The sequence below is a fragment of the Brachyhypopomus gauderio genome, chromosome 19 (genome assembly GCF_052324685.1).
Source record: "Brachyhypopomus gauderio isolate BG-103 chromosome 19, BGAUD_0.2, whole genome shotgun sequence".
In the NCBI taxonomy this organism is placed as follows: domain Eukaryota; kingdom Metazoa; phylum Chordata; class Actinopteri; order Gymnotiformes; family Hypopomidae; genus Brachyhypopomus; species Brachyhypopomus gauderio.
In genome coordinates this window covers 8,857,623-8,879,894 of record NC_135229.1, presented here as the reverse complement: position 1 = coordinate 8,879,894, position 22,272 = coordinate 8,857,623, and the positions used below count along the sequence as shown (strand labels likewise).

Below are 22,272 nucleotides of genomic sequence, written 5' to 3'. Positions count from 1 at the left end.
ATACTGTTATATACACTCAACACAGGGTATATGCACTTACCGGCCACTTTATTAGGTACACCTTGCTAGTACTGGGTTGGACCCCCTTTTGCCTTCAGAACTGCCTTAATCCTTCGTGGCATAGATTCAACAAGGTACTGGAAACATTCCTCAGAGAGTCTGGTCCATATTGACATGATAGCATCACGCAGTTGCTGCAGATATGTCAGCTACACATCCATGATGTGAATCTCCCATTCCACCACATCCCAAAGGTGCTCTATTGGACTGGGATCTGGTGACTGTGGAGGCCAGTCGTGTTCAAGAAACCAGTCTGAGATGATTCATGCTTTATGACACGGCACGTTATGCTACTGGAAGTAGCCATCACAAGATGGGTACACTGGTCATAAAGGGATGGACATAGTCAGCAACAATACTCAGGTAGGCTGTGGAGTTGATACAATGCTCAGTTGGTACTAATGGGCCCACTGTTTGCCAGAAAAATATCCCCCACCACCACCACCAGCCTGAACTGTTAATACAAAGCAGGATGGATCCATGCTTTCATGTTGTTGATGTTAAATTCTGACCCTACCATCCCAATGTCATAGCAGAAATTGGTACTCATCAGACCAGGCAAAGTTTTTCCAATTTTCTATTGTTCAATTTTGGTGAGTCTGTGCGAATTGTAGCCTCAGTTTCTTGTTCTTAGCGGACAGGAGTGGCACCTGCTGTGGTCTTCTGCTGCTGTAGCCCATCTGCCTCAAGGTTTGACCAAGATATGTGAGATATGTGCTGCAGAAGTCGAGGCGAGCAGATTTGAAGTTCTGCTGTTAACTTAAAAGGTTTGGACCTCAAATTTGTGGTTGTATAGCCAAATTGGGCTTGTGTACATTTTCTGTGAGAAAAATTTTAATACTGTCGTTCAGATATTGTATTATAAGTACATATTTTGTTTCACAAGTTCACACATTAGGTCATTTACGTTCTCACGTTTTGCAACATTATTACTACCATAGAGCACCGAGTTTAATGCTTGATTTTAGCCGTCGTCCCCACATGGTGGCGCCTGTTAACCGCAGTGAAAAGCTCATATCGGCTTTCGGCGTTTCGTTTCTGCATTAAGAGAAGGGGCTGGTCTATTAATGTGTAGTGGGAGTGTGTGAGTGTTCTCGTCTGCGCCCCGACCGCGAGCGTACGTGTGTGTATTTGTGGGCACGGGCAAAGCGCGCGTCCGCGGCAGGACGTCGACACGCACTACCCTACACGGCCAGAGGGAGGCGCCATACCAGACCAGCTTAGAGCTTCCGTGCGAAAAGCAGCTGTGTAGGTCAGTTACTAAGACGTGGCAAGCGCGCAGTGAAATGGCAGTGGAAAGTTTATGAAGAATTGTTTATTAGCTGGGTAGGGAAAAGCATTCCGTTTAAGTCAAGGTCGGACGGGAGCGTTGTGAGACGCAGTTTCTCTTTAAACACAAAAGTGATTCAGTCAGCTGCAATCTCAGGAAGTGCGTTCAAGGTCCTCAAAATACTGCGCGGTGGTTAGAAGTGAAAACACATTTTTTGTCGTTTGTTTGAAGTGATGGTCCCTTTACTTCATTTGGCTTGTGGATGCTTCTGAGACGCGTTAGTTCGGTTTTTCTTCTCGTGGAAGTTTATACTATTCGGAAATGTGTGCAGCAGTAAATGGAGTGGAGCCCAAAGCAGAAACAGCGCCCAAGCAGGACGGACCGGGCACGAATCCGCACCTGAACTCCAAAACGGAGACATTTACTGATCTGGAACCGGACAACGAGTCTCCTTCTGCGGTGGAAGATGCAAAACACACGGGGATTAAATTCGCCAAGACGTTCCTGTTGGTCCTCCCAATTTACGTGCTGGGTTATTTCGAGTTCAGCTTCAGTTGGATTCTTGTCGGATTGGCAGTGTTGTTTTGGCTCAAACGAAACCAGGGAACGAGGTTTCAGCAAGTGAACCGAGCCCTGGCGTTTTTCCAGCACGAAGAGAGAGAAATATATCAGAGTTTACCGACTTCAGAGCTGCCGCCGTGGGTAAGTGTGGCGTCGTCTGTCTCGTGAGTTGTTCAAACGATGAATAACAGTCAGTTAAGTGTGTAAGTGTGATTGTAGCACTGTAATGACAGTGAACTTTACCCCTGTTTCTACCCATATCTTTAGTCCTAACCCTCGACCTACATTACTCAGTGACTTAACCTAATTTTAGCAGAAGTGATGAAAAACGGGGCGAAAAACGGCTGGAAAAAACTGAGGCTTACGTTTCAAAAGGCGGTATGATGTTCGTACTGCTGTCCGTGTGAAGAAGACGGATGTCTCGACACAGAGGACTAACAGCACATGATTTTAAAACATTGAAAAGTTTTTTTCCCCAGATTTACCAAGGTACTTTGGGTCAAATTGATAGGATTGGCCTACTGACCTCCTGTACAGTTGATCTAATCTCATACTATTAGGGGCCTTGATAGGTTAATGTTTGTGTAATGTGTGTTTTCAGTGCCGACAGACCGCCCTGCCCTTAAAAAACCCATAGGTGCACATTTATAAAAGCAATAACATAACACTACAGAGTTTATTTAAAAGTGGCAAAAATGAAACTGTTGTTTTAGCATAGATTGTTTATTCTGTGCTGAGGGACGCATCAGCCCAGTGCAGTGTCGTAATGGACGACAGTACTTATTGAGGTCACATGCGTCAGATATGAATCCACTCGAGGTTCACGTAAGAAAGTGGCCTAGATTTGAAACGATGTGATTATTTTAACTCTGCTTAGTAAAAACAACATGTGGCCTTTGGTACATTTCTCTGATCATATGCAGAAAAATAGTGCTGCCAGTTTTCACTCAGTAATACGCAAGTGACATGAGGCATGTGACATCTATCGTGTAGCGGCCCCTTGAGAATATTAACAAATCATAATTACCTAATCAACAAACGAGATGCTTCTAAAAGCGTACATTAACTTGATGGGTGAATTATATTAGGATTGGTTCTTGGTTTGGGGTCTTCTATTAGTTTAGATGGGTGTTGGAGAGAGGGTGTGTGGTCCTGTCCTACTACATATCCCTAGAAGTAGAGCTTGTCACTGTTTGAGGCTAGAAATGTCATATACTTATGGGCAATAAACCAAAAACCTTTTCTCTTAACATGTTAAGAATAATTTGAAAATTAGCATTTCCATCTGCCTTTAAAGACTCAGCAGTCTAATTTGTGCGACAGGAAGTGTACAGTAAGCTCCATTCATTCAATTGGCATCACCACTAGCAGTGGAAATTTACATTTTATATCCTGGTCTAAACAAAACATGTTTGATATTGTTGCCAGGGAGGTCATTTGTAGATATAAATAGTAAGCTACATGTTACTAACTTTGCATATAGCACAAGCGGGTAGAATTACCATTGAGTTTAAATGAATTTGGCAATGGTCCTCAAATTTACACCTTGATTCTAAATGCAGTCATGGATTTTGTAATCACTGGTAATTCAGTGATCAATTAAGGTGGCACATTAGCATATTTATTAATGCACTTAACTTTTAGAAGAATGGAAAGTCTGTAGGACTTTGTCATAGAGAACAGCAGTTTGAAACCTCTTGATAAGGCAGCTATTTGAATCAACTCCGCTTTCTTCTGCTCTAAACTGCAGCGCTGAGCCTTGCTGGCTGGTTCAATATCACTCAGCCCGTTCATATCATTTGTAATTCATGAGGTATGGGGGAAGGTGTTGACATAGTAAATAGGCTACTGAGAAACAGCAGCAGCCTAGACAGCTGTTAGTTGATGCACCAAATATCTGTTTTATTAGAAGATACAAGTACAAAGTGATCTGATTGCTAGGTGATTTAGTCAAATCAATTTTATTTATATAGTGCTTTTTACACTACATTTTGTCACAACTGCTTTACAAGCACATGGGTCCAGATCCCCAATGAGCAAGCCAGGGACGACCGTGGAAAGCAAAAACTCCCTAGGCAGGGATTAGGAGGAAACCTTGGGAGGACCAAGACTCAAAAGGGAACCCATCCTCCATCGGGCGGCCCAGCTAATAGAAGTCCATATTTATAGTTGTATTTCTAGACCGAGCAGTCTCTCCAATGTATGGGCCTCAGGTGAGAGTCTGCATCAGCGGGATTGGCAAATTGGATCATTGGGTGTCATGATGCAAGCATAAAGGAAACATATTAGATTTGTTTTATTTGATATCAAGCCACTGCTAAAAGAATGTGTGATCTAGCCTTGAACTTGTGCATATTTCTGGAACCCTGCGTAGAGGAAGCTACCTGTTTGTGCCCTTATCCTTGTGTATTTAGGAGTATCATGAAATGATTAGTGATTGATTCATATGTAAAGTATCATTTTAATTTTTCATTGTTGAGAGAGGTTAATGGATTCCTACATCCATCTTTGCTTAACTACACTATATTGCCAAAAGTATTTGCTCACTTTCCTTGACTCACATATGAGCTTAAGTGACATCCCATTCCTAATACATAGGGTTCAATATGACGTTGGTCCACCTTTTGCAGATAGAACAGCTTCATCTCTTCTGGGAAGGCTGTCCACAAGGTTTAGGAGTGTGTTTATGAAGATTTTTAACCATTCGTCCAGAAGCACATTTGTGAGGTCACATACTGATGTTGGACAAGAAGGCCTGGCTCTCAGTCTCTGCTCTAATTCATCCCAAAGGTGTTCTATCAGGTTGAGGTCAGGACTCTGTGCAGGCCAGTCAAGTTCATCCACACCAGACTCTGCTATCCATGTCTTTATGGACTTTGCTTTGTGCACAGTCATGTTGGAAGAGGAAGGGGCCAGCTCCAAACTGTTCCCACAAAGTTGGGAGCATGGAATTGTTCAAAATGTCTTGGTATGCTGAAGCATTCAGAATTCCTTTCACTGGAACTAAGAGGCCAAGCCCAGCTCCTGAAAAACAACCCTATACCATAATCCCCCCTCCACTAAACTTTACACTTGTTCCAATGCAGTCAGACAAGTACTGTTCTCCTGGCAACCACCAAACCCAGACTCGTCCATCAAATTGCCAGATGGAGAAGCGTGATTCGTTACTCCAGAGAACATGCCTCTACTGCTCTAGAGTCCAGTGTTTGTGTGTTTTACACCACTGCATCCAACGCTTTGCCTTGCACTTGGTGATGTATGGCTTGGATGCAGCTGCTCGACCATGGAAACCCATTCCATGAAGCTCTCTGTGCACTGTTCTTGAGCTGATCTGAAGGCCACATGAAGTTTGGATGTCTGTAGTGATTGACTCTGCAGAAAGTTGGCGACCTCTTCACACTATGGTTATGTGTACTACCACTTCATGGATGAGTTGCTGTCGTTCCCAAATACTTCCATTTTTTTTTTATAATAGAGCTGACAGTTGACTGTGGAATATTTAGGAGTGAGGAAATTTCACGACTGGATTTGTTGCACAGATGGCATCCTATCACAGTTTCACACTGGAATTCACTGAGCTCCTGAGAGCGACCCATTCTTACACAAATGTTTGTTAAAACAGTCTGCATGCCGAAGTGCCTAATTCTATACACCTGTGGCCATGGAAGTGATTGGAACACCTGATTCTGATAATTTGGATGGGTGAGCAAATATTTTTGGCAGTATAGTGTATGTCTGTAAATGGCCGTCCCAAGGTTCCTTCCTTATCCCTCCCTGTCGTGGAGTTCTTTCGTGTCACTCTCTCCCCTGGTTTGCTCATTAGGGATGTGGACGCATGCACTTGAAAAGCTACTTTATGACAACATGTATTGTAAAAAGCGCTATATAAATAAATTTGACTTCGACTTTAAATATTAATTTAACTATATGTTCCCTTTCTACAGTGCGTACTGCTTTTTAATTTGAATAGGATATGACATATGAGATGTTTCTGTGGGATGAGATTTGTGAGCAGAATTTATGATGTCATTGGGGTGTTCCCCTGGAGTATTTCTACAGAAGTTTCTACAGGAGTATTTTTAATTTTGTAGTCGTTTCTCATAGTCTATATTTCTGTTTCTCTTATTTGGCTCAAAAAGATAGCAGATATGAATTTAAACAGACCTATGTGTCTCCTTGCACAATTTAGTTTCACCGTTTTCAGTTTAAGTTATTAATAACAAGGTTAAAGGCCAGTCTGGGCCTCAAAGCATTCCAACGATGTATACACAGCAGCTGTAAATTTGTTCAAATCCATCCTGCAGATTTGTAGTCAAACCTGCCTGCTGTGGAATCTGATGGCATGTGCCTCACCATTTATTAAGGGACAATGTGTGCATAAGTCTCATCATGGTAATGGTATCCGTATATAAGAAATAAAGTGACGGCCTTGTAAAAGCCTGATTGTGGTTCTGCAGCAAGTTCTTCAATGTTGTTTTAATTTTGTAATAAGCTGTGTGACTAAGCAGGACAGACATTTCATTTACTCATGATGAACAGAACTCCCACATTTGTACTTTTTTTTTTTTTTAACAAAGAACCAGTTGATCGACATAAGAAACTGGATTTCTCAGCAACCTGGATAACTTTAGCTAAATGTCCAATTGAAATATTCCCCTGTCTTCTTTTGGATAGTTTTGACATTTGAATTATATCTAGCTGGAATCCTTTGGATGACTCCTTTGTGAAGACCAGTGTGTAAGGGGGCCACCTTATATGTATGCATATGTGGATAATTTTTTCCATATTGGATTTCCTTGTTGTAGGTTTGAACAAATAAAAGAAAAAGTAGGATTTAGTGAGGTTGGTGATCAAAGTACAAAATGCTTGTTTTTTGTTTTGTTTTTTTTTTTCTTGTAATTACACATTAATTTATTTTGAAACTGCAAGTTTCTGTCTAGTGTTGAGATGCTAGATAAGGTTCTAGATAAGATTCTAGATAAGGTTCTAGATAAGGTGCTAGGGAACTCAGTATCTGTCTAGTGTTCTGGGGGGTAGATACGGTGCTAGGGAACTCGGGTATGATAGATGTCTCCTGAATTAAAACTTCAGAAGCACTGAATGCTTCATTATTAATCTGATTACCAACATTAAATGTAAGCAAATGAATAAAGCTTTAAAATATGGGGTGCCATATGTTTGCCAGCAGGTTTGTGCATCTAGAGCTTTACCACTTGTACGAGCACTGTGGTAATTACCTTCAGCACACAGCTAATTATCTTGTGCACATAGCGCCTGTGCCTCCTGCACTCAGGACGCAGCAGGATGGTGACTCATAAGATCCCTCCCAAATGGACAAAATTTAAATTTGATTTGTCCTGCAAGAGAGTATATGTGCATTTCACTGACGATGACCTTTTCTCCACAGAAATTTCCTTATAAAGATGTGCTGCTGTAAAAAAAATATCACTATGAATTTTTAATGCGTTCATTGTATATGTAACTGAATATTTCGGTGATTGCAGACTAGCTGCTAGCAGTGTTGTCTGCTCCTGACCATTTTTATTGCTACAAGCTGCTCACTTTCCATTTGGACAGCTGCTGTTGTTTACATTCTTAGCCTGCCAAATCATCAGCCTTTAGCCTGAACTATCACCCACACCTGCATTTACTACCTTATGTCTACGAAGGAATAATATCAGCAAATCAATTTACTGACCGGTCTTCAGCCATTAATGTGCTGAAATGAGAGTGTTCAGAGAAGTTTAGATTGGATTAGATTCAACTTTATTGTCATTGTTACAAGTTCACAGCAACGAAATGAAGTTCCTGTGGGGCCACAGATCCCAGAGGTGTGTAGCTGTAATGGGAACTGTGGCAAAAAAATGAATGACTTCCTCATTTAACTCAGTAAATTAAGTAGAATAATTGGTTTCACATAGACTATTAAATCTGTTTTTAGTATATATTTAGTAATTAATCATCTTATCAAGAATCTATTCATATTGAAAGTTGAATTTTTTATTTTTATTTTTTGAACTTTTGTATTTATATAGTCATTTACTTGAGAAAAACATTATTTTAAAATGTATGTATGTCGGAAATGGAAGTACTGTTAGATGTGATGTGTGGATGACCCAGTGATGTTCTTGTATGTTGTGGATCCTGCCAACAGAAAGAAATGTTGCTTAGTTTTGTTAAAAAAAAAAAGAGGCATGCGTATTTGTGAGTTTATATTAATTCCCAAACATTAGGCTAGTTGTTTAAATAAAACAGAAAAAGAAACCTGTCAAACTAACCTGCGGGTTGTGGACTTTCTGAGGATATCTGCAGATCAAACATCAACATCTTGTGTTCTAGTATTTTGTTTTATTTCCCCTAAAATATCCCCTAGAGTTTCAGAAAATAGCTTTTCCTGTAAGATTGAGGAAGAGACAACAGGGAGACAGATGCAGGACTCAGATTATTTTAGTGCTGTAAGCTATCATTGTGCTTTATAGTCATGCCAGGATTATGTAACATTCATGTAACACAGTGGCAAATATTTAGTTAAACCCCTAACCCTGTATATCTAACCCTGTATATCTGTTTCTGCTTTATTGGCAACCTAACTTAATATAGTACTGTTGCTTTCTCCTAACTTAATATAGTACTGTTGCCATCTCCATTTTGCATCTGTGTTGTGAATGCGTTATGCAGAACTGAATGAATGTTCATGTGGGTTAATTGGTCTGAGTATCCGTGTGTTATTCTCTTTCAGGTTCATTTCCCTGATGTGGAGAGAGTGGAATGGCTCAATAAGGTGTGACTCCTCCTCCTTTACACGGATGCATTTGTTGTGTGTTGTTCCTGTAATATAAAGATGTAAAGTCGGCATACTTCATTTTTTTACTATTTTACTTGTGTGCAGGTTTTAAGGATATGTACTTTCCTTAAGTAATTTTGAATTTGTAAAATCGTCTGTTCAGCTTTCTATTCTACTTTCTATTCTAGCTTTCTTTATTTTACCCAATTTATAAATTTGTAAACAAGAGCCTTTAGTCAATTGTGTAGTTATATTTAAAGTTGGCTAAAAACGTTGGACAAATTTCAGTGTTCTGCATACTATCACTGAATCAGTTAAAGCTGATAGATGCACTTTTCATGTTTTAAGTTTTTTCACAGGTTAAGTAGTGTTCCTGTTCAGGCATTTAAACTGATGGTGCATTTTTATGTGTGTATTATGTGTGATGGAAATGTATCTTAATCTGAACAGCCAGTCTCTGCTACAAAATCTCTCTTTTTCTCTCACATTCAGACAGTTCTGCAGATGTGGCCATATATTTGTCAGTTTGTGGATAAGCTCTTCCGTGACACCATTGAACCAGCCGTCAAAGGGGCAAATGCACACCTCAGCTCTTTCAGTTTCTCCAAGATAGACATGGGGGATAAGGTCCGTAAACACTGTGGGTGTTGGCATGTCTGACACACAGGCTCCAGGGTCCTCTGTGCACAGTCTCTTACTGGGTCCAGCTATACACCACCACACACTATATTGCACACACTATGCCAGTATGTCCTTGTCTGTCTGTACGCACACACAAAATGTCCACAAGCTACCAATCAGATAGTAACACTGTTATAATGTACTAAGCAACTGATATTTTGAATCCTTTACAAATGTCATCTATATATATATATAGTGTCAGCTTGACTGCTAAACAAATGTTCTGATGCTGACAAAAGAAAAGGAACATTTGCCTCATCCCTAGTAGAGATATAAACTAATACCCTAATACTGATTCTTCTACTTCTAGTCTTCTCATAGTGAAAATGATGTAATGTGCTGCCCATAACTGCCCATAATATTACAGCATTTGAGTGGCCTTATTTGTTTATATATCATGGACTGTTTTCAAGATGTTTTAACATAGAAGTTCTACAAATAGTAATTCAAATTGTACAATCACTATATCTGTATATACAGTATCTATCTGTATCCTCACTCACTTTCATTGTCTCTCTTTTCCTCTCTCAAGCCTCTGAGGATTAATGGAGTAAAGGTGTACACAGAGAACGTTGACAAACGACAAATTATAATGGACCTGCAAATCAGGTGAGATGCACACGAAAGTGACTTTTGCTTAACAGTTAACATCCCGTCAGGAACTAGTTTCACGTCACAGGCCATGTTCTAGTGTTCTACCATCAGAAGCTTTAATAGAAGAATATTTATAATTGTATTTCTTTAGAATATCTCTAGTATGTTTGTTGAAATACACCATGTATACATTTTGAACAGCAAGTTTCGGGTTGAGCGTCATTCTTAAGTATTACTTGAATGCGTGTTTGATTGTGGTGCTGTCTGTGTGTGTGTAGCTTTGTTGGGAACACAGAGATTGATGTGGAAATTAAGAAGTACTACTGCAAAGCAGGAATCAAGAGCATACAGGTAAATATTCCTGTGATAAAGGATGTGTGTGAGCGTGTGTGTGTCTGAGTGAGAGTGTGGTTGTGCTCTTGTTCATGCATGTGAGTGCTCTTGCGTGTCTATGCAAGTGTGGGTGTGTGTGCCTGTGCTTATGTGGATGTGTGTGATAAAAATATTATTGTACTGTGTGTGTGCAAGTGTTGTGTGTAAGATGTGGGTACTTATGAATTAGTTTGACCAGTAGATGCACAGAGGGTTATAATCCTAACGTAACCCCTTGTGTTATTCCTGGAGGTCTCATGTTGTTTACAGAGAGAATCGAATGAGGTCTAGTACTTTTAGTAGGGTGTTGTGTTAAAATTGTGTAGAGATCTAGTGTAGTAATGTTGTAATGTACTACTAGTATCATCACCCATTTAATGTTTCATTCCAGAACTTGACTGTTTCATTTACTCATGACTTGTCTGTGCTACAACTAGGTGACACACCACTAAGGCCACCATTTTAGAGGATTTATCTAATATGATATGTAGTAACATTACATATGTGTAATGTTTAACTTTATTATTATTAGTAGTAGTCTGGGAGTAGGAGTAAGAGTAGTAGTAGTATGTACACCTACTGAGTTGTTGGACACCTGCAGTAATTGTGCTCAGAAATAAGAAGGATATTATTACACATTATTACAGCTAAATGCAATATGAGCTGATGAGAATTGTATTATCATGGGTAATTAATTACTACATGGCATTATTTAAAGTTGCAGATGATTAAATGTTTTAATGTTTAATTTGTTGTTTGTTTGTTTGTAGCTACATGGAGTGTTGCGTGTCGTCATGGAGCCATTGCTAGGAAACATGCCTCTGATTGGAGCGCTATCTGTTTTCTTCCTCAAAAAACCCGTAAGACACGTGCACATGCATGCACACACACACACACACACATATATATATATATATATATGTATTTATATATAAATATATATATATATATATATATTTATATATATAAATCACACACACAATCAACCTAAGACTCTCCTTTGTCTTTTTAACCATGCCCTTTTGCAGGTTGCTCAACATTACTGTCATTCCAGAAAATAAATAAACAATGTTGGCAATGTTTTAATGCATACGTGCGTGTGCACACACATTGCCAATGCAGTGAGTGGTGCAGTAGTGTAGACGGGTGGTGGTGATGGTGTAAATCCAAGTGTCAGCGCCTTCATGCAAGGGCACAGTGATACTGCAGAGGTAAAAAGCATGTTTAAGCAAAGGATTGAGGAGAGGAAAAGTACACCAAGGTTTCAAACTGAGGAGGAGGTTTTGACCAAGACAACATGGAGATTTAGGATTTAGAACCTGTAAGTGAATTGTCTGATTTGTCAGAAGTAAATTTCCCGTGAAGAGGAACGTCCCAGAAAGGTGCTACCTGCTCAAGTAAATCAAATTTGGAAGATTTATATATTATATAGAGAGAGATTGTCATCAGGAAAGAATAGTTTTGAAACAGACATTAGGTGAGAGGACTTATGAAAATAGATGAAAGATTTATTACTTCTCTCACAGACTGAGATGCTAGCAGTAACTTTATGATCAGATGCCAACTAGCGACCCAGTAACTGAAGTAATATCTAGACCCATGAAACAAATTTGATCTATTGTGACTGTGATACTTGTTAGGAAAATTGACATACTATGTCACAGAAAAATAGTCAAGCACAGCTAAGAACTCGACTGAAAACGAACAGTCGGCTTCCAGATGAATATTAAAGTTAGCAAGCACAATCAACGCTGAACATGTAGAATTGGCTAGAGTGAGAAGTTCACTGATTTCTGAGAGAAGGTCTGGTGTTGTTTTAGGTGGTAAGTAAATAAGCAAACACAAATAGAGGTAAGGAGTCGATTAGTTTCAACACAAAAGTATTCAAATGAGGATATATACTCATCCTATGAGTGTTATTGTAAAGCTGGTCCATTGCTTTTCCCTTGGGTTCTGACCTTAGCCAAAAATTATGGGCACTGGCTGTTAGTTAATTAACATGTAAGTAGTCACCAGGTTGCTGACAAATCTGAGTGAGAAACAAATATGGCAAATTTATATTGAACAGTGAGATTGTGACGTACTGAAACTACAAAGGGAGCTACAGTTGAGGAATGCAAGTGAAGTTCATTAGTCCGAGAGCTTCCCCAAGGGGGCTTGGAGGTGGTGGGAGGCCGAGGGCAAAGGACACTGTGGGGTGTAGAAGTGCTTGATATATATTACGGATGGCGAGCAATGTCATGTCACTGGCTGAACTTGAAGGTAGATGAATCCAGTCAGGATGGAAACGGAGGCTGCAGAGTTGCGGTGGCGTGTACCGGACTTTAGCCCAGAACCGGGAGGCAGGTAGATCCACCACAAATATTCCAAAGCAAAAAACAAAAATTTAAAAAGAACATTTCATGGCAAACCTTTATTGGTAAAGAACCACTCCAAGTGTCAGTATAAGGCCGGAGGTCACACAACAACCACCGAGACAACAGTAAGGACACGTAAAGCAACCCTACACACATGCGCGCTGGCAGCCAACAACTTAAAGAACGATTAAACCTTATCTGCTAAGGAAGCACCCAAAGTGTATGTTATTTTTGCCCTTTCAGTTTAAAAATAAAGCGACTCACACGGCTGGTTCTGACAGAGAGGCAGGGTTGCCAACTCTCACGCAATGAGCGTGAAACACACGCATTTGACTGTCTTCACACGCCATACATGCAATTTCTCACGCTGAAAAAAATGTAGTTTATTTATCTCCGATCTACATCTATGATTCAATGAGTTACTAGTTCGCTCTGGCACTAACCACTGGTGGTCGATCGCTTTAGGTGCAGCAGAGAGGAAACATATAAACATATAATAATTGATGTGTTCATTTGACACCCCCCCCCCCCCCCCCCCCCCCCCCACACACACACACACACACACACACACAAACACATATTTTTCTTTCATTCCATCTCACAATCAGTTGGGCAAAACCACACTGCCTTGTAGTGTTGCCAGGTCGTTGTGATAGTGTAAGAAAAAAAAAACATTTATAACAATTGAGTTATAGCAAAAAAATAATAAAAATACTACTTAGAAATTTTTCTACTTACTACTCCCAAATCTCAGCTCAGTTTTTTGTGCAATTTTTGTGTGTAATTTTTTTATTTTGATAAATGTATAATTTGTACATTTTCAGTAATTCACAAAAACTGCAATTTAAAATTAAAATTTGGAGCCTAAATATAGTTCAGTTCAGAGTTATGTATTGCCCAACACAATCTCCTCCCTCTGTAAGACGCATAGTGTTTGGTGGGAAGTGACTTTGCATGTTCACTTTGCATGTTTCTTCTGTTTAACTTAGCTGTTTTCTAAGTGTTTGCATGTGATGGAATTCTTTGCATGCTTTAAAAGCTGTGCCCAATCTTTAGAATCAAGTTTTCCAAGGAAGTTATTTCCTAAAGAACGAGGCCCAGAGGAATGCACTGTTTTGAGGATTATGTGTTCAATACAGACCATCAGTTATGCAGCATCTAAGACTGCATTCTCAAGCTCTGGTTGTGATGAGCTGTAACATTGCATACCTTGAGTTTATCTCCAGCACACCTGAGATTCTGGGAATGTGCTGACTAACTGAATCAGGGGTGTGTGCTCTGACTCTCCAGCCTGAAAGCCCGGGTTGAGGCCTTGTTTCTGGGTGACTCTTGGAGGTGTTATTGTCTTAGGTGTGTCAAGAATTAGGAGTAGACACAAAAATTGCTCTATGAAGTCACTCTCTGGTATGCCCAAATTGAAAGGTGCACACTCCCACAGCCAAATGCTTTACACAGTGAGAGAGCTTCACACTCGCCACATCACGTATGTAGCCTCAGATGGACCCAGCCATACTGGGCTGGAGTTTTACATTGGAGGTGAGGTGAGCCAACACGGTTATGAAAACCACAAGCAACAATAGAAGAAACAGCAAATTCCTCCAATACTTCGTGTCTGGGATTAATGGAGTCATTGGAAGAAAAATACCGAGTTGTATTTGAAACCCAGTTCTATTCCCTAAATATCTTTGCAGGGTCATTGTTTACTAAATGAATGCCTCCATTAGCTGACCCAGTCCATCCTACTCTCCTTCAGCTATTAAATAATAAAATGCATTAATACCAGATTACTTTTTTCACCTTTCAAGTATGTTGAAGTTAATAAAATGGTTCTCGGCCCTGGCCATCGGAGTCCATAGCATCTGCAGATTTGCGGGTGATTCTTTGTATTTCTTTTGCAGCGTTTAGTGGACACACTTATCCAGAGTTCTCCAGACTTATTATAATCCTTATTTTATTGTACAAGGGTTTTGTTGTTATTGATCTATTTGTTTTATTAAGTCTAGTCAGTTTATAGTACAGCATGGATGTGAGCTGAGTGACGTCATGCTCTGCTGTAACTGAGGTAGAAATATATAGTGTGTGCGCTTTTTCACAAGAAGCTGTTAGTTGACTTTAATTTCTATTTGAGTTCCATAGTTCAACCTCTATGTATTATGTTAAGCAATAATTGTCCCATTTGTTTTTTTTTTTTTTTTTTTTTTTTTTTGATGTGGCTATCCCATAATTACCTCCCTTGAGCTCTGTGGCGTCTCTGCGGAAACCGCTAGACCGTTACGACCATGGCCATGTTTGGTGAATAATGTCTGTGATGTTTTTTTTTTCCTCTGTACATGGTGTGCTTGGGGGTGTGTGTGTGGGTTTATGTGCGCGTGTGAGCTTCATCCTTGCCCTAAGGCATGGGGTGGATACTTGTATACCACGATAAAGGGTGTGGCACCTCTTTGGTTGGCCTGTGTGGGTGTGTACAGTACAACAAACTGCTTTAACAGCACATCAATATGCCACACTGCACAGTACTGGACTCTGTGTCATGAAACTTTTTATTTTTATTTTGTGATGGTTCAAATGCTACACATTTGTTAAAGCCATCAATTTAACATATTAGTTTGCTTTTGACAGACAGAATCAGATAAGTGTATGTTTACAGTGTACTGTGTTTACAAGTTTAACAGTGTTAAACTTGTATTGTCTGAGTGTGTTCTGTACCTATATGACACACTCAACAGACGTCTTGCTTTGTTGCCTATCCTACTGAACTGACATCTGGGAGGTTTGCTACAGTTCTTCTACAGTTCTGAAGTCACCTTAGTTTAGTTCCTTATGTGGACACTGCAAAGCTCTGAAGTAATTTTCCCTGAATTGTTGCATGAAATGGTCAGACATGATCTAAGTAATTTGGCACCAGAAACTTAATTTCCACATGGTATGTTTAATGCCATGAGAACTGAGTTACTGAGAATATGGTGACTCATAGACAGCACTGGTCTTTCCATTCCATCCTTTTCCCACCCAGTAATTCAGAGTTTGTGTTCCTTGCGGACATGGATTGGATCATGTTTATTATACATATTGTTAGCCTATTAACTCTATGCTTTCCATATCAAAAATATTCTTGCCAGTAAACATTTAACAGTTCTACACATGCACCGCGCACACACACACACACACACACACACAAACACACAAACACTTTTTGTTGTCACTTGATGGTTTAAGTCTCTGCTTGGCACCATGAAACCTGAACTCCACACGTATCTTATAGTCTACATTTCTTTTTGGTGCAAAGACAACAGGCCTTACCTTAGGGATACATTCAGGTGTTTCTTCATTTACACCTAATGTAATCAGTCAAGCATTAAGGCTGTTCAAAAGTCCAGAGTTTCAGAAACCATTAAAGGCAGGCCCTCTGCAAGGCAACTGAGCTCTCTGTGTGGACGTGTTTGTATGTGTCTGTGCTATGGCTAATGCACCACTAAGTTTTCTATTTTATGTCATTTATATGAGACATGTCCTTACATGACATGGGACAGATCTGTCTGCACAGTCACATTAAGGTGATGATGTATGAATTTGCAATGCCTCTCAAGAATGAAAGTAAGTAAAAGTTTGTAAAAAATTTAGAAATGGCCTAAATGATATATTATATAACAGAATTTATCTTGACAGGAGAAACATGAGATTTATTGTGCCTATTAAACTGCTTAAGATATTTTATGTTGGTTGTTTAACTTCTTTAGTTATTTTTTTATAGTCCTGTGTAGCTTTAGGACCAGGAGTGAAAGGCAGCAATGCAATGAGTGCTGCCATGCTGCATATGTGTTGAAATATAATGTATAAAAAATTAATATTACACCTCTGAATGTTGTGAGTAGGGCCCGTCAGTAGAGAAACAACAGCTTGAACTCACAAGTATTTGTGAAAATTGCTGCATCGGGTCTCAGAAAAGATGCGATTCACTCTGTACTTATTGAGAGAACCTCTCAATTGAGACAAATGTTTATTCTGTATAACATTAATCTGGAACATCAAAATACAAGATCTGTACGTCTGTCTGTCTGTGTAGATGATTGAGTCTCTTCATGCAAAGGTCTCTTCATCAATATAGTTAAAAATGTTAAAATCCCAGTGCACAAATGTATGCATGTCTGTGTTTGTTTTTCAGATGTTGGATATTAACTGGACTGGTCTGACCAACATACTGGACATTCCAGGACTAAAGTAAGTAAAAGGCATGTGTGTGTGTGTGGTTGTTGTGTCCCTTTTTTTTTTATGATAGTTATGTTTACTCATGCTTTGGCTCTACATTTATACTGTATAGTCCAAAACTGTGTATTTCTCATAATAATAATAATAATAATAATAATAATCTTTATTTGTATAGCACCTTTCATACATACATGTAACTCAAAGTGCTTTACAGTATAAATAAAAGAAACATTAAAAGGAGATAAGACAAAGACAAAAAGACAAAAAGAAAATGTTAAAAGAAATTAAAGATAAAAATATTAAAATAACATAAAAAGTGAAGTAAGTAAGATAATAAAAAGTAAAGTAAATAAGATAAAACTATTAAGATAGAGTTTCTTAACTAAAAGCGGATCTAAACAGGAATGTTTTGAGACTGCTCTTAAAACTATGCAGGGATGAATGTTATTATGAATGTTATTAATAATGTTATTATTATTATTATTATCATTAATGTATCATTAATGTTATCGGGTTAAGCAGACGGAATGTACAGAGCTTCACATGCTTGGACAGAATTATTTATTCACTTAAAAAATTCCAGTTATAAAATAGGCTTAAAAATGATAATTTGTAAAATAAAAGTGTAGAGGTATAGATTACAGCATGTGTGAAGCAGAGCATATGTGTTTATTAAGCTGGATTTCAGGGCCTGATAAACAGCATAACATGTTTAAAATGGTGAGAAATTTACGAAAGGTTGTGTATGAATAAATGCACCCAAGCACTTTTTTTTTCCACACATTTAGGTGTGCTGGTTCAACCTCTCGGGCTGACCCACTTTTTTTTTTGTTTGTTTTCGTACACACACACACACACACACACACACAAACACACACTGCAGACTTAGAAATGCTGCTCTCCTTGTGGAACCGCCTGTGTGAGTCTACCCCTAGTGACCACGCTGAGAGAGGAATCATATTTCTTTGAGAATTTGCATTGCTCTACTAAACAGCCCACGCTGTGGGACTATTAATATGTCATTCTGCCCTCACTTTGCGAAAGGATATGGAACTCAGCTCTGCAGTTTACTTAATTCATCCCTGCACAGGTTAATAATCTGTGTGTAGTGTGTGCGTGCGTGTGTATACAGGTGCGTGTGTGATATTACACACACACGCACACACATACATGGTTCCTGTTCTCCCCTTCTCTTTATCTATTGTTTTCACACACTTTAAAGTATCTTAAAGGGTGTTGGCTATGTGTTGTGGTTTAGCCCATTACAGCAGTATTCACGTGCATAAATGGGAACACACCCACCTATGCAGATATTATTGCCCTCTGGTGGCCAATTTGGAGAACTGAACCACAGTTTTCATTAGAATAGCTTATCTGTGAACCTAATGGTTTAAAACTGTATTAAAATTAGAGTAGATTTTAAGATGTTCTTAATGGTATTCAAATGCCCCACTGTACTTGAATTAAATGTTAAGTCTGTTCCTCCAAGAGCTTTCACATCAGATAACATGCAAACCGTCGCTGCTTTCCAGCTAAAGGGAGGTTAGGCAGCCTTGCCATGCTAATGCTAATTCTCCACCTTAATTTATTCCATTATATGTCTCTGTTGTTCTTTGGTTTATAATATACTTTCAGTTTTACAATTTTTACAAATGTAATTTTGTTTCCTTTGTATCCTACTGTATAAGCATCGTTATAATTGTGGTATAAAATTATACCACATAAACCGCTATAAATAAGGCGGATATGATGTGATAAATAACGGTTTAGGCAGATGTAATTGGACCAGGTAGAGCAGCACCAGTTCCACATAATGGTCTGAGCTCCGTGCTGATGCTACACATTTTCTGTTCACTGTTCCTCAGTGAAGAGAGGACTGGGCTGATCTTACAGTGGTTTTGTGCTTTTGAGGCACCATTGTGATACCAGACCATGATGCTTCTGATGATTCTGTAGAAGGATTATGGAATGGGGGGATATTTTTGTCTTCTTTTTTTTGTAGAAAAAACCCTTCTTTTTAGGGTTGTACCTTTTTATGTTTAATCAGACCGATTGAAGAGATGTAAACCTCTTGATGTCAATGGCTGATCTCCTGATGAAAAGGTTGTTGTTAACATGCCAGGAAGAAGCAAGCACGTTAAGTTCTTCATTGAAAGATGATTCATCCTGGTCAGTTTGCCTGATGGTGGTTTGGTGGTTTTGATGGCTATTTCTTGAGCTCAGTGCATTCTATATGTATAAAGCAGAATGAACATATGGGAATTTGAAAAACTAATTTCCTTCTATTCTAAATTATAGCACACACATTTTAATAACACAGAGTAGAGTATATGGCCCTGCTGTCTACAATAACCAGGTAGACAGCAGGGCCATATACTCTACTCTGCTCTCATTTCCTCCTCTCCACCCATCTTGTCTCTCCTCCTCTCCTCTGTCTTTCATCTCCTCATCAGGTCACACTTCCTGTTCTCAAGTCACCTTTCCTTTTTTTTTCCCCCTCTCTTTCTTTCTCCTGTTCTCTGCAATAATAATTTCACCCTTTGTTCCTGCTCTGCTAGAATCAGGAACATGAAGGAAATATCAGTAGTAAACAATGTTGTTTCTTGCCATGATGTTCAGGAATTAACTACTAATTATATCAAGAAACAACGACGTGTCTGTTGTACTACTGTATACTTCTGTCATCTTATTAATACTGACTTTCCTACTGCTCTCAATATTTCTTGTTGCTCTCAACGTTTTTCCTGAGGTCAAAACTCTCACAAGTCATTGCCGCCTTCCTCATGACAGCCCCGTCGACAGGGGGGGACAACCGGGTCTGTTGTCCCGGGCCCCAGGGCCAGGGGGGCCCATCAAAGAGCCCAGCAATTTATTTTTTATTTAAAGTCTATAATTTTAAATAATCTTGAAATCTTTCATTAATATAAAAATCTGTACTCAAAATAAGCTCAATGGCTATAATATATATGTTTTTTACCTATCTGCATATTTTCCATTAAGTGCATACACCCCCGCCTCCCACTGAAAAATAATTTGATCCACGTAGCTGGCTGGTACCCGCCCAACAGCGGGAAATACAGTGGTGGATAGATAAAGTAAAGAGAAATCTGGAGCACAGAAAAGAAAGGAAAAACATTTACCTGACGAATTTTAATGTTGCATTGTGTTCCAGGTTTGAAAAGTGCTGGAATTTACGCTAAAGTACTTGAAAATGCTTGAAACTGTAACTACTTTGTTTCACAACAAATAGCTGTCTGACTGAACAGTTCTCTTGTATTACGTTAACTTGTAAACTTTCTTGTCCCGGGCCCCAGCAAGACTGTCAACGGGCCTGCCTCATGATCACTCACTGTGAATGCAAGCTGACTGGAATATAAAGATTGTTTGCTCTTTAACCAATCGCACACTAATAATTCATTTTCTTGGTTTCTTAGCTAGCCAGTTATAATGGCAAGCTAGTGTTGTTGATTCTTGATTGATTTAGCATAGGCAAAGTGGCCCGTTTTCAGCACAAATATTTAGTTCCACTTCATACCATTATCCAAAACTTTTCTACAATTATTTATCACCACAGTTAGTTGCAGTGCAAAATTACACATTAATATTAACATTAGATGTCTTTCAATGCAAGTCAAAAACTTTGCGGGAAACGGGAAGTGCTGCTATGGTGTTACAATAATAAGTGTCCCATCAGCAACTGAACATATTTATTCATATTTTACACATATTTTTCACATATCTCACATGTCCCCACACCAGCATACATTGTGATTATGACAATGATATAATTTGATAAATATCGATACAGACATAATGGTATTGATCCACATATTGGTAAGAGCGTATTTACAATACAATGCTGTGTCAATATTCTATACACAGCACTATTATTAACATGAGCTAAAACCTAAACATTTTAAATGTGAATGGTAAGAATGGCATACCAGATTTTACTGTTTTACAATTTTTTGTCTGTGTGTTTTACTGTCATCAAAGCACATTACAGCATTTAGTCACATGAATGAGACTGGCCACCGGTCTAGTTTAGTTGGTTACTCGATTAATTCATCAGTGGTGTGATTTAAGAATGTGCTGTACTTCAGACAGCATCAGTAATCTTTAGTTTCACTAATTCTCTCTCTCTCTCTCTCCATCTCTTCTCCCTTTCTTTCTCAGTGGTCTGAGTGATGGAATCATTGAGGACATTATCTGCAGTTATCTCGTCCTGCCCAACAGAATCACCATTCCACTGGTGGGAAATGAACAAATTCTGGCCCAGCTACGCTTTCCTGTGCCTGTGGTATGAACACACACACACTACATATTATACATCCATCCATTCTCATCCACTTATCTGGGTCGCGGGGGCAGTAGCCTAAGCAAAGAAGCCCAGGTTTCACTCTCAAATTCTGACCCACAAAATTGGACTCTGTTGTCCAATTTTTACAATCATAGGTAATTGTAGCTCAATGTTCTCTTCGACATCTTGTGCATTTAGAACTACACTCACCGTCCACTTTATTATGTACACCTTGCTAGTACCAGGTAGGACCCCATGTTGCCTTCAGGTACTGGAAACAGTCCTCAGAGAGTCTGATCCATATTGACATGTTAGCATCACACAGTTGCTGCAGGTTTGTCGGCTGCACATCCATGATGCGAATCTCCTGTTCCACCACATCCCAAAGGTGTTTTATTGGATTGAGATCTGGTGACTGTGGAGGCCATTCAAGTACTGTCATGTTCAATAAATCGGTCTGAAATTATTTGTGCTTTGACATGGCACGTTATGCTACTGGAAGAAGCCATCAGAAGATAAGTACACTGTGGTCATAAAGGGATGGACATGGTCAGCAAATGTACTCAGGTAGGCTGTGGCATTGACCTGCTACTCAGTTGGTGCTAATGGGCCCAAAGATTGCCAGAAAAATATCCCCCAAACCATTGCACCACCACCATCAGCCTGAACCATTGATATAAGGCAGGATGGATCCATGTTTTCATGTTGTTGATGCCAAATTCTGACCCTAGCATCCAAATGTTGCAGCAGAAATTGAGACTCATCAGACCAGGCAACGTTTTTCTGATCTTCTATTGTCTAATTTTGGTGAGCCTATGGAATTGTAGCCTCAGTTTCCGGTTCTTAGCTGACAGGAGTGGCACCTGGTGTGGTCTTCTGCTGCTGTAGCCCATCCACCTCAAGGTTCGACATATTGTGCTTTCAGAGTTGCTCTTCTGCATGCCTCGGTTATTTGAGTTACTATTGCCATTCTATCAGCTCAAACCAGTCTGTCCATTCTCCTCTGACCTCTGGTATCAACAAGGCATTTGCGCCCACAGACGCGATTTGCCTGGACTTGTGATATTTATTTTACGATCTGATGTTC

General features: G+C 39.3%; 1 protein-coding gene across 3 annotated transcripts in view; it reads left to right on the top strand.

The window, feature by feature from the left end:
* The first annotated feature begins 1,251 nt into the window (after positions 1–1,251).
* The window catches only part of esyt2a (extended synaptotagmin-like protein 2a), a 41,979-nt gene continuing 20,958 nt past the window's right edge, over positions 1,252–22,272 (top strand). Inside the window, exons 1-8 of one of the 3 annotated variants that reach the window (XM_076981115.1) lie at positions 1,252–2,032; positions 8,631–8,672; positions 9,168–9,302; positions 9,889–9,965; positions 10,229–10,301; positions 11,093–11,182; positions 16,842–16,897; positions 21,062–21,185. In XM_076981115.1, coding sequence (XP_076837230.1) covers positions 1,652–2,032; positions 8,631–8,672; positions 9,168–9,302; positions 9,889–9,965; positions 10,229–10,301; positions 11,093–11,182; positions 16,842–16,897; positions 21,062–21,185 — 978 coding nt within the window. In that variant the 5' untranslated portion in view covers positions 1,252–1,651. The remainder of the gene's footprint in view (positions 2,033–8,630; positions 8,673–9,167; positions 9,303–9,888; positions 9,966–10,228; positions 10,302–11,092; positions 11,183–16,841; positions 16,898–21,061; positions 21,186–22,272) is intronic. The other 2 variants (XM_076981116.1, XM_076981117.1) reach the window with 2 other exon arrangements.